The sequence below is a fragment of the Quercus robur genome, chromosome 11, assembly GCF_932294415.1.
Source record: "Quercus robur chromosome 11, dhQueRobu3.1, whole genome shotgun sequence".
Classification (NCBI taxonomy): domain Eukaryota; kingdom Viridiplantae; phylum Streptophyta; class Magnoliopsida; order Fagales; family Fagaceae; genus Quercus; species Quercus robur.
The window spans coordinates 8,640,966-8,653,973 of NC_065544.1; the positions used below are offsets into that span (position 1 = coordinate 8,640,966).

At 33.0% G+C, this 13,008-nt stretch overlaps 1 protein-coding gene across 1 annotated transcript; it reads left to right on the forward strand.

Moving 5' to 3' along the window:
- Nucleotides 1–407: 407 nt before the first annotated feature.
- On the forward strand, nucleotides 408–11,886 carry LOC126705925 (lupeol synthase). Its single transcript, XM_050405149.1, has 19 exons — nucleotides 408–568; nucleotides 1,042–1,263; nucleotides 6,156–6,341; nucleotides 6,720–6,809; nucleotides 7,508–7,705; nucleotides 7,908–7,992; nucleotides 8,125–8,291; nucleotides 8,411–8,599; nucleotides 8,704–8,817; nucleotides 8,972–9,091; nucleotides 9,167–9,289; nucleotides 9,382–9,480; nucleotides 9,640–9,696; nucleotides 9,848–9,894; nucleotides 9,978–10,121; nucleotides 10,347–10,524; nucleotides 10,648–10,728; nucleotides 11,196–11,279; nucleotides 11,427–11,886. Exons 2-19 carry the CDS (start codon nucleotides 1,069–1,071, stop codon nucleotides 11,535–11,537), a joined length of 2,268 nt encoding a protein of 755 aa, XP_050261106.1. The 5' UTR covers nucleotides 408–568; nucleotides 1,042–1,068; the 3' UTR covers nucleotides 11,538–11,886.
- Nucleotides 11,887–13,008: the final 1,122 nt, after the last annotated feature.

Consider the following 13,008-nt stretch of genomic DNA (forward strand, 5'->3'; position numbering starts at 1 on the left):
ATAATGTTAAAGATACAAACTATTTTATAAAATATTTTACAAACTGTTAATTTTGTAAGTGATTATTGATAAATGAAAAAATGATATTAATGATGAGTTTATATGAAAACCAATAAATATTTTGTGAAAGTGATTATTTTAGCATTTTCCTATTGTAATCTAGGCTTTCCGACTAGGAGTAGGAAAATTATTAGGTACTCCCGGAATATTATAAATACGTACTCCCTCATCTCACATGAATAGTAGGTCCCAGCATGAATTTAATTAGGGGGACCCACCATTCATGTGAGAGGAAGGAATACACATTTATGATACTCCGGGAGTACCCAATAATTTACTCTAGGAGTATTATAGTGGGAAGCGTCAAGTATACATGATGACTTAATTGCTTGCGACGTTCTACTTCTACCTACCTCATTCTTCTCCCTCTTTGTATCTTTCCTATTTAAAGGGTCAAGAGCTCACAACCACAAACATCACCCTAAGGAAATTGTTCTCTGAGCGTGCCAGCCACTTGGACTGGGTACCTCACTAAGGAAGAAACACACAATTTTCTAAATCTTTAAAGGTATCATTCAAGTATTCCTCCTCCTCTTTTCTTCATTTCCCAGCTCTACAATCTCCAATTTTCTCATGCAAATGATCTTGATCTCTTTCTATACAGACTAGTATTAGTAGCAGAAAATGATCTTGCTGCAAAGCATGTTATATTAACGTTGTCCTAACTCCTCCGAAAAAATAAAAAGAAAGTTGTCCTAAGACGTAACCCCGTTTTTATACATTTTTCTTTGCAATATAGTTTTAATTTTTCGAGAATTTATATCATGGTTTGTTCTTAGATACGATTATAATTTGTACATATATATATGTACTTAGAAATATGTTGTGGTTGGCTATGATTTATATTATACAAAGTTTCATACCAGCTATGACAGTCTCTCTCTCTCTCTCTCTCTCTCTCTCTGTGTACATAGTTGGGTTTGGTTCATTTCAAATATTATTAGGCTAATGATCATATTAACTTGTCTCATATGACTGTAGGACTTGTATTCGTTACATATTCAGAGGATGTGGAAGCTAAAGATAGCCGAAGGAGGGCCAGATTTGGTGAGTCTGAACAATTTCATTGGGCGGCAACACTGGGAATTCGACCCCGATGCCGGTACTCCAGAAGAGCGTGCTGAAGTTGAAAGAATGCGTGAGGAGTTTAAGAAAAACCGGTTTCATAAGAAACAAAGTGCTGATCTTTTGATGAGGATGCAGGTAACTATGTCCATATATGTGTGAATATATATATGTGTGTGTTTTTTCTCTCATATCTTTTCTGAAAAAATCATGTTCATTAGTCTACAAGCATCATAGACTAGTCAACCAGCTATATAGATTAGACTGCTGGCTTTTGATCTTTTCTTTTCAATCTCTCTCCTTGTTTTCTTATCAGTGTAAGCATTGATGTGCCTTTCGACTCATTTAAGTTTTGTACGTAGGTATGCACAGAAGCACAACATAGCGAGACAAATCTCACGTTTGACTTCATTAATGGGTTACTTTGTGCACTCTTTGAAAATGTTTTCAAAGGGTCTCATCTTTATCAAATTAAAAATAGCTCGATTCTCTACAAAAAGTTAATCGATTGCGATAATTTTATCGGTTGTACATTAATAACAAGTTCCCTTAGCTTTTTTAGGATATCTTTGGAGTATTTGCTTAAGATATTTCCATATATAGATCGTGTGCAGCAGTTCAGGTTACCATTTTTGTTGGCAAGTAATATATGCACATGACCCTTGGAAATCGAAAATATGTTTTTTTTTAAAAGAATTCAAAATCCGGTGATATGTAATAGTTATTTAAAACCTTTTACACATCTCCAACCTTTTTGTCTATTTGATGTGTGCAACACACGACAATTACACTGTTCAAGTCTTTATGTATCGGATAGCGTTCATTTCACACGATTTTTACGCACAAATATACACACAATTTTTTTATGTTGAAATTTTTTTTTTTTTTTTTTTTTTGAAAGCTTTTATGTTGAAATTGTGACTTTAAAAGTTTTGTATTGAAATTATAAGTCACGATTTCAATATAGGTTTATGTACCGTGTGTACTAGAATATATAAATAAAGGTTAAGGTCTTTATATAACGCAGACGTGTAAATAGTAAACTTTCAAAACATAAAGCCAAATTGTGATCAAATTTCTTGTTTAATATTTTAATTTGCACGGGATATCAACATAAAGGTATTTTTTTATTCAAGATATTTTCACACCCTTTACTATTTAGACGGCATACAAGTTAAAATGTCAATTAAAGTTAGCTATGTGAGCTAAAAGGACAAATTAGGCTGCAATCTGTCCCCGTCGGTAGCAGATATTTCTAACTTAGCCATTTATTATTTATAATCATACAACTTCTATCCCTTTTGTTTTATGTTTTTTTTTTTTTTTTTTTTGGATGAAGCATACAACTTCTATCCACTAGTCAAAGTCTAGGAATCTGAATACTGTATTACGGTAGCACTCAAATGAGAAATAGTTCTGCCAAATTTTGTCTTAGGGATGGTGCTTCGGACTCTCACAGGGGTCTCACCTTATGTGAGAGTCCAGAGTACTACTTTAGGATTATGTAAAATTTTTTTCTAAGACTATTTTTGGTTTAAAACAAACATCAACAATATTGAATAAAAAATAATGTTTTCAGTATATTTTTGTTCCTTCAAATTTAAAACGTCCAAATTGGATCCATCAAATTTTTTAAGAGTAAAAAATTCCATCCCTTTTATGTATGGGTCGTCTGTTCTATTAGAGATATTATGGTTCATGAGGCTTAAACATATTGCAAGCCTACATATAGGGGCGGCATTAAGTGTTGTTCAAGTGGTTCAAATGAACTCCCTTACTTGAAAATAAAAATATTATATATAAAAAAAAAATTATTAGCTTACTTTACTTTGAAAAATATTTCTGAACACCAAGACTTAAATTTTGCACACCCTAATCACTAATAAGTCCAACTCAAAACTAAACAATAACATAGGCCAACCCAACCCAAAACTAAAACAATACAGATCAGCCCATCCTAAAATCAAACAACAACACAGATCATATAGATCTCTCTCTCATGAATCTCATCTCATCTCAGTTAATTATCTGACTATCTTGGTATCTTCAACTCTAAGAATAAAGAGTGAATATTTGTGAGTTGCGAGTGTCTATTTCATTATAAATTTATATTATATGTGTGAGTGTGGTTACTACTAATTATGAACTTTTTTTTAATAATATTTTGTGTGTGAATTGTGATGTGTGTAAATGTGTGTATGTATAGTATAAACATTATATAACTTTATATAATTTAATTTTTAGGAAATACAGAGGGTTTGTAATGATTCAAAATATGAAAACTCGTAGAAAGAAATTGTAAAACTTTATGCATTTGCGTGTTTTTTTGTTGGTAACTCGATATAGTGAAGTTTTATTTTAATTAAATTTTGTTTTGACTTATATTTCTTAATGAACCCTAATAAAATTCCTAAAGTCACCACTGCCTACATACTTTAATATATTTTCCCAAATTACTTTAATAAAATTTAGTAATTAAGTAGGACAGTCAAATCTTCTCTATGAGAAAAGCCAGGGTCTAAACTCCATATCCCTCTCTCCCATTCATAACAATTGAAATTTAAAAATAAAAAACTTTTAATTATAAAATTGAGACTCACCTCATAAGTTGAAAAATTATTTTATGAAACGGTCTTAGTACATATCCCAAACACATGAGATCTACATATATTGTGAAAAGACGGATCCACATATAGTGTGAGGAGACAATATCGTAACACATGTACATTCTCTAATAAGTAATTTAAGAAATCTTGACGGGGCCAACCATATCCTTTTCATATTACAATTTTCCAAACCACCATTGCTACGTGAATGAGTAATTTAAGAAATCTTGACGGGGCCAACCATATCCTTTTCATATTACAATTTTCCAAACTACCATTACCACGTAGTAATGGTGGACCATGTGATGTGATACATGGTTTCAAATTTTCAATTGGAAAGTGATTGTTTTATCACTTTCGCGCATTAAGAGACTAACCAATTAGCAGCAATGTTATAGACAGGGCCACTCAAGACCCTAAACCATCTAAAGATGATGAGAACTCTGAAAACAGTTCTTTATCTGTCATTTTTGAGTAGTCACATCTGTAGCTTTTTCAATCCATTTTATTCAAATTAAGACACTCAAAAACCCATGCATTTCACAACAACAGGTGGAATGGTAGGAAAAAATTATCACATTTACATATATATAGAGAGAGAGAGAGAGGCCTACATGCCTTGTCAAACTGGACATCCATAGTCAAACTCATGACTTTATTTTTCTATCCATAGAAACACACTCCTATTTTCCTTTAAATAGTACTTAATAACCTTTGGCTATCAAAAAAAAAAAGAACTCTTCTCCGAAGTTGGAATTGCCACAGAGGTTCATATAGAATGAGAAAAAAAAAAAAAAAAAAAAAAAAAGACGGCCAAAGAGAGTGTGAACTGGAATATTGAAAAATAAAAAAAGTACACCCAATTCTTTTTTTCTTTTCTTTTTTTCCCCCATGAGAGAGATGCAATTCCACAATTTGCTTACTTTTGTGGGGACCCCGGGGTCAGTTTCCACACGGTTTCATAATTTTATTGGTTAGAAAAGAACTGGTTTCACTGTCTTTTATAGTTTTATTCCTAGTTTTCATTTTGGATTAACTTATTTTTAAGTTTAATTAATTGTACTTGTACACAATAACTAAATAAACTTTTAAATATTTAATGAAAATAAGCTCATCGTAACATACACATAATCAAACATACCCATTCAGTAACTTAAGGCTTAAAAAAAAAAAAAAAAGATTCGAAGCATGGCCTTGGGTTCCCCAATGATTGTGAGTTGTACATTTTGAACTTTGAAGCATACAATTTTGTATTCATGGTTTAGCTTTTTTGGATTTGTGGACAAAATCTACGTTATCTTTTTAAGTATTATTTGACAATTGGACAAGTTCAGAGATAACTCTGTAATGGGCATCAATTAGCAAAGCCGATGCATGATCCAAATTTGGTGGCGATGGAGTGTAATCAAAAGATGAGGTGAAATAAAGATGAGACATCCATTATTCTTGCTGAGACAACCCATCTTTTGCAATTCCATCCACTAGAGTTTTCACATTCATTTCCTCACACAATTAGATATTTTATTCACTGCACCTCACATAAATAGAATTGAAGTCAATTAGAAATAAAATAAAATAAAAATAATGGTCAAGTGAATTAACATTTCCTACTAGAATTCCTGGTTGATTGCTTTGCATAATTGAGTTTGAACCTTAGGAATTTCCACCATATTTCGGTGTGAAACTGTTGTTCTAAGATAGTACGAAATCTTTTTGACCTTTGGGTTTGTATACGGAATTTCTAATAACAGCATGAACTAAAAAAGAATGGTGGGTTTCAGTGGTAAAATTTATTCTTCTCAAATAATGGATTTGGTTAGAATTATTTTTACCATAAATTAGTTATAAAGAAGAGAAATGCTATATCTACGATATTTTTACAACACTTTTACAACAAATTTAAGTGGCAGGTTATTACAGGTTGTTATTGGTAGAGATAAAAGTAATTTCAATGGTAAGTTTAAATTATAACAAATAACAACTAAACACCTATGATTTGTCATGGAAATTTGGTAAGTATAGCTTCTTCTTTTCTTTTTCTTTTTCTTTTTCTTTTTTTTTTTTAATTTTTTTGTAAACAAAGGATAGGGCTTTTTTCAAAAATGATATAGAAAAATTTCCTGAACTCAATACACATGGATGTCACATCATTTCACTTGTAAATGCTCGATTATCTCTCTCTCCATTTATCTTTTATGAACTTTAAAAACTGACAATGGTATCCATAATGATAATTACTTTATCATCAGGCTAAGCCCAGATGATGCCAATGACCACCTAAAATGACTTCAATAAATGGGAAATATTAGGAACATATCATATACTAGTGCTTTGTGTTTGACTCTTATAAATTCTATATGTGAATTATTGTCTCATTTTTTTTACTTGGACATGTCTCTAACTCTTTGATATGAAAACTCTCAGCTTAGAAAGGAGAACCCATGTGGGCCTATTCCACCACCAGTCCAAGTGAAAGAAACAGAGGTGATAACAGAGGAAGCAGTGATAACTACTCTGAAAAGAGCACTGAGCTTTTTTTCATCCATTCAAGCCCATGATGGCCACTGGCCTGCTGAATCTGCTGGCCCTCTGTTTTTCCTTCAACCCATGGTATGTATTTTCAAACCATTTGTTTCTAAAAAACATACTCTCTCTCTCTCTCTCTCTCTCTCTATACCTTTGCTTAAGAAAATAAAAATGTTGTTAAAATTGTAACACTTCTTGACTATGTTCATTCCGTAAGGCCAGTCAGACTGGTACAATTTCTTGAATTATTTTATTTTTTATTTTTTAAAAAGGCCCATCAGATTGGTGCAATTTCTTGCATATACTTTTATATTTTTTGAATTCAAGCTCTTAAACGCACAAGCGAACGTGTGTGTATAAATATATATTGTGTTTATGACTTGATATATGGGGATGACTGAAAAAATTAACCCAGTAACTTGTTTGTTACATTTAACTTAACTTCAAATTATTGCCATGCAGGTAATGGCATTGTACATCACGGGAGGTCTCAATGCTATACTTTCACCAGCACACCAGAAGGAAATAATACGATACTTGTATAATCATCAGGTAATATTTTGTTGCAATTGAAAATAACTTTGTGCTCAAATAACTTATAGTTCCAAAGGATCTATATAAATTCGGTAACATGGAATATCCCTTAATTTGAGAGGGCAAAAAAAAAAAGGTCAAAGGGAATGGCATCCCTCATTAATAGAAGGGAAATCACATTTTTATCCCCCATTTAATTAGAGAAAAAAAAATTATATATATAATATTTTTTTATAATGGAATAGAATAGTTTTCCTCTAATGCATTATATGAAGATCATGTAACATATATAAAACATATAATTCATTAAATTATTTAAACATGTCATATGATTATTAACTAAAAAAAACTAGATCATGTGACATTACATAATTACAAGAAAGAATTCCTTGGAGATGAGGGGGACTAAAAATACCCCTAAAGTTTGGACATCCTGTTACCAAAAAAGGCTCTGGTCATCCTCATTAGTCAAAAAAAAAAAAAAAAAAAAATGACACTTAAAGTCATGTGACTAAAATATACACCTAAAGTCTTTTGGGTTTCCAACTAGTGAATTGGGTGGATTTTTCTCCAATTTGATCTGGAAGAAAATTCTGTCTATTTTCCTTATAAACTCATGACACAGTGTTAGTAGATATTCAGCAAGCCAACAAGCCTAAGAAACTGAAAACTTTGCATAATTTTAAACTATACATGTTCGTTTGTTTGTTGGACAGAATGAAGACGGAGGTTGGGGCTTCCATATTGAAGGTCACAGTACAATGTTTGGCACAGCTTTGAGCTACATTGCCTTAAGGCTACTTGGAGAGGGACCTGAAGATGGTGAAGACATGGCTATGGCTAGAGGACGGAAATGGATCCTTGACCATGGTAGTTTAGTAGCAATTCCATCATGGGGAAAGTTTTGGGTCACGGTATGACCAATTGAACCTATTAGCCAATGTTGCTTTGGTTAATGTTACATTACTTAATAACTTTTTATTCAATTAATATATTTAAAATTTCACGATTTGATTATATGTTCTTTATATTCTTAACATGTATCTTCAAATTTTGTGTCAACCAAATGTTATTTATTTCTGTAAGTAAACTTGAAATGCCTCCTCTTTTGTATAGGTACTAGGAGTATATGAGTGGTCAGGCTGCAATCCACTGCCTCCAGAATTCTGGATTCTTCCTAATTTCTTCCCTATGCATCCAGGTTTTTGCAACTCACATCCTTTTGTTGAAAAGAACACCTTTTAAGATGCTTATCACTCAAAAAATATATGTAGCAGTTAGCATAGTGCATGCATGTATCTGATTGTCATGACCTTCATTATACGAAATACAGGCAAAATGTTATGCTATTGTCGCTTGGTTTACATGCCAATGTCTTATTTATATGGAAAGAGGTTTGTCGGCCCAATCACTGGCTTGATTCAATCAATAAGACAAGAGTTATACAATGAGCCTTACCATCAAATTAACTGGAACAAAGCTCGGAGTACAATTGCTAAGGTTTTTGAAGTCTTTTTGCATTTCTTGTCCTTGTTAGAAATATCGATATCATATCCTGCTTATTAGCAATTTTCACAAAGTTGATGCCTACATAAAACTTACACAATGTGCTAATTTAGGAGGATCTCTACTATCCGCATCCCCTTATGCAAGATATGCTATGGGATTTTCTTCACCATGTAGCCGAGCCTATCCTGACACGTTGGCCCTTTTCAATGTTGAGAGAGAAGGCAATAAAAGCTGCAATTGGTCATGTACGTTATGAGGATGAGAACACCAAATACCTCTGCATTGGAAGCGTAGAAAAGGTCAATACTTGTGTTGTAGTTCAATTCGAATGAAAGAAATATAAAATCAAAGTATTTGGTGTGTCATCATTGAACTAAATTTGTCAAGGTTACTTGTATTATAGGTTTTATGTTTGCTTGCCCGTTGGGTTGAAGATCCAAATTCAGAGGCATACAAGCTTCATCTAGCCAGACTTCCAGACAACTATTGGGTTGCTGAAGATGGCTTAAAAGTTCAGGTAATATGACCATTCCCTTGTGTCTTTCAGTTACTTGTCTTTTCTAGAAAAAGCATAAAAGCATAATTAGCACATCCATAAGCATGTGAGCATGTTAATGCAATCACATATACTTAAAAGCATTTACTTATGATGCTTGATTTATGTGATGCAGAGTTTTGGCTGTCAGATGTGGGATGCGGGTTTTGCTATTCAAGCAATTCTCTCTTGTAATCTAAATGAAGAGTATGGGTCAACACTCAGGAAATCACATGAGTTTGTCAAGGCTTCACAGGTCAAAATATATATCAAATACTCCTTATGTGATTCTATGAAAGATAATGCTTAACTTAATCATGTTATTTTCTAGGTCCGAGAAAACCCTTCTGGTGACTTCAAAGCTATGTACCGACACATTAGTAAAGGAGCATGGACTTTCTCAATGCAGGACCATGGTTGGCAAGTCTCTGACTGCACAGCAGAAGGGCTAAAGGTAATGCCAACTCTAATACATTTATACTAACATTCTCAAGGTTTATTTCAAAGGCAAAATTTTGAATTTTGGCAAAACCTTCTATTTTTCAGGTTGCACTTTTGTTCTCACAAATGTCTCAAGACCTTGTTGGTGAAAAAATGGAGACAGACCGGTTCTATGATGCTGTGAATGTCATTCTTTCTCTACAAGTAAGAATTCAACCTTGCAGATTTTTTTTTTTTTGACAAATTTACATCAAGTACAAGATTCGTGTGAGTTATATTATCCACTTCACTTATTTAACTTTCTTTGGTTTAATGATTCTGAAATGCATCTTAATAATTGACTTTCTTTTCATACAAATACAGAGTAGCAATGGTGGTTTCCCAGCATGGGAGCCTCAAAGAGCTTACCGTTGGTTGGAGGTAACTTCTCCAATAAACCTACTAGTTTCTTCCTAACTTGTTTCAATATCTCAACTTTTCCTTGTAAGATAGGTTTGTACATGTTTATGGCAAAAAACCATCGTTTTAAACTCACCACTCATTCCCATATTTTTGTATCTTATTTTTGCAGAAATTCAATCCCACAGAGTTCTTTGAAGATACTCTTATTGAGAGAGAGTAAGTTATCTTCCAGCACAAGAATAGTTGTCATGGTATTGGTCATGTTATCTTCCTAACATTAAAATTGAACCACTTTATAGGTATGTAGAATGTACTTCGTCAGCGGTTCAAGGCTTGGCACTCTTTAGGAAATTCTATCCCAAGCACCGTAGAATAGAGATAGACAGTAGCATTTCCAATGCAATTCAATACATTGAAGACGTACAAGAACCTGATGGATCATGGTAATATGTTTTTTGCACACACTTATATTCTTGATTCACACCATGGAAGTACTGCTCTATAGCCACATAGTTTTCTTTTGACATTTAAACATAGAAAATAAAGTAGCCAACTATGATAATATTAGTAAGAGACTGCACCAAATTTTACTCTTTTCTTCTGTTTTATTTTGCTTGATGCCAAAAGGAGAAAACATCAATACTTACACAAGATTAATACTTATGCAGGTATGGTCATTGGGGGATTTGCTACACCTATGGTACATGGTTTGCTGTAGGAGGATTAGCAGCTTGTGGAAGAAACTATAGAAATTGTCCTGCATTGCGCAAAACTTGTGAATTTTTGCTATCAAAGCAACTACCTAATGGTGGATGGGGAGAGAGTTACCTATCAAGCCAAAACAAGGTATGGAAATTTGTTTTGATTTAAATGTGTACTTATTCTTTACAACAGAAAAGAAAGAAAGAAAGAAAGAAAGAAGGGGGGAAATGGAAATAGAGAACTCAAATAAGTTTCTTTGTGCAACAGGTGTGGACAAATATAGAAGGCAACTGTGCAAATTTGGTCCAAACCGCATGGGCGCTGTTATCACTCATTGATGCTGGGCAGGTTAGTCCATCATTTTCTCTTCAATTATTTAATAAGTTGTACATTAATGTGGCTGATTTAAGTTTCAGCAATAGTTAGAGTTGGCAATTAGTTGGGGAAGTGTCATGAAAATGAGTAATCCAAGATATCAATCAGCAATTCACCATTGGTCATGATTTGAGGAAAGTGCTAATCACATCTGCAATTATACCCCAAAAGCACTAGTCAGCTTACTATGGGGGTTCCTTGTAATCACTTATATAACTCAGTTCAACCTAAAATAAACATACACTTATCAAATCCAATTCACGTTATCCAGGATATCATACATATGAACACAAAAATTAAGATCTAAACAAATAAATTTAATAAACTTTGAGCCATAAGTACTTAGATAATAGCAAAATTTAGAAGGTGAGCCTTTAGTGACTACTTTGGAAGTGCAAACAAATCTCATATACTGATTCTAAATGTTTTTATAAATTTAGGCCGAGATAGATCCAACACCAATTCATCGTGGAGTCAGAGTGTTAATCAATGCACAGATGGAAGATGGTGACTTCCCACAACAGGTAATTCCATGTTTATTCAAAATCCAATGCATTTAGATAAGTGCTTGTCTTAGTTGTATTGTTCTTTCATTTCATTTTGTCAAAATAATTTCTACATGCCAAGATACTTTTTTGAAGCATAGTATAACCAATGGTTATTGGCAACAGGAAATCACTGGAGTATTTATGAGGAACTGTACACTAAACTACTCATCATATAGAAACATTTTTCCCATATGGGCTCTTGGAGAATATCGAAGGCGAGTTCTATTTGCATAAAACCTGAATGCGCAAACAAAGGATTGAATATTGAAGTTCACCACCAATCTCCAATATATATACAACTTCCACATAAGCAAGAAATATAGATAACTATATACTACTTGAATGATGTAAAATTGTCATTATGTAGTTTTTTGTGAGACAAATAGTTTCACTCTACTACCAAAAAATAAAGTGTGAATTTAGTTTGTGTGGGGATGTATTTGTGGACTCACCCATAAGGAAATGTAATATTTGTGGATGCTATATGTGCAAGTGCAGCATGCCAACATACCGTGTAGAATTACAGTGTGTATACTTTACTAAGAAATGAATAAAAAAATATATGAGGATATAGGCTTTTCAAGTCTTTCTCTCTCTCTCTCTCTCTCTAAATTATTTTAGGAGGCGAGTTATAAAGCTTCCTTCTCACAATATAGGGGTCTCACAGGTGTATAGCTCACCAAATGTAAAAGCTTGTTTGATGAGTAACCTACTTATGCTATAAACCCTTCTATTTTTGCTAGACATAAGAATTGCTTGTAGTCATCTGTGCACGTTATATATTACAAATATTTGTTTGGGGACGTTTAGTGAATTTTTCAAATTTCATAAGAAATTCAAATTTTCCATAACCATAAGAGATTTCCTACCAAAATTGTTAATACCGTACTGAAGATTGAGAGTATTCCTAACTTCCATTTTAGATGATTACGGTATCATTGGAAAGCTTGTAAGTGTTTTCAATGCCACCAATTTTCTAAAGCTTGAAAATATTTATAAAGTACTTTGATGCCTAATTATAAAAACTAAATTGGTCAAAGAACCGGAAAAGGGACCGATTCTCAGTTTTTCCAAGTTCTTGACCGGTTTTTATCAGTTTATTGCCAATTTTTCCTATTTTTACAGGACTAGTTCCATGCCCAGTATTTGGTTAAACCAGTTGAACCGACCAGTCCAATTTTTAAAACTGTGTTTTGATGTCATTTTGAACTTTTGGAAGATGTTATTTTGATGTTATTATTGACTTTCAAATTCTTTGCTTAATAGGTATTTTGATGTTATGAGTTTGTATTAAATTTATAACAATATTAATCATATGTTTTTTTGAAGTGGGTTAAATGGATTGAATTTGTGTCAAACCAACCTGCTTAATATTAAATGGGTTGAAATGGCTTGTGTCACATTCGTGTAAGCCCAACATGACCCATTTATTAAGTGTGAGTGTGTGGCACTTGGCTCGTGTTATGTCAACCTGCTTCATTGATAGGTCGTGTTAGGGTTGAAGGGTTATGACACTATTACTAAAAGGATTCGAGTTAAGCTATTTAGTCAAATACTCCTACCTTGACACAATACGCTAACCCAAATTAATGCCCCTAACAAAAATATGGTAGTCATTAGGGCAATTTTGAACTAATGTTAGATTTCCATATGTCAGTCTTCTCTTCCATATGATAAGAGGAAATCGCCAGCTATATCAATGATA

Coding starts and splice junctions, on each gene's coding strand:
- LOC126705925 (XM_050405149.1), top strand. CDS start 1,069: ATGTGGAAGCTAAAGATAGCCGAAGGAGGGCCAGATTTGGTGAGTCTG. Junction 8,600..8,703: donor GCATTGGAAGCGTAGAAAAG/GTCAATACTTGT, acceptor CTTGTATTATAG/GTTTTATGTTTGCTTGCCCG. Junction 9,895..9,977: donor GATACTCTTATTGAGAGAGA/GTAAGTTATCTT, acceptor ACCACTTTATAG/GTATGTAGAATGTACTTCGT.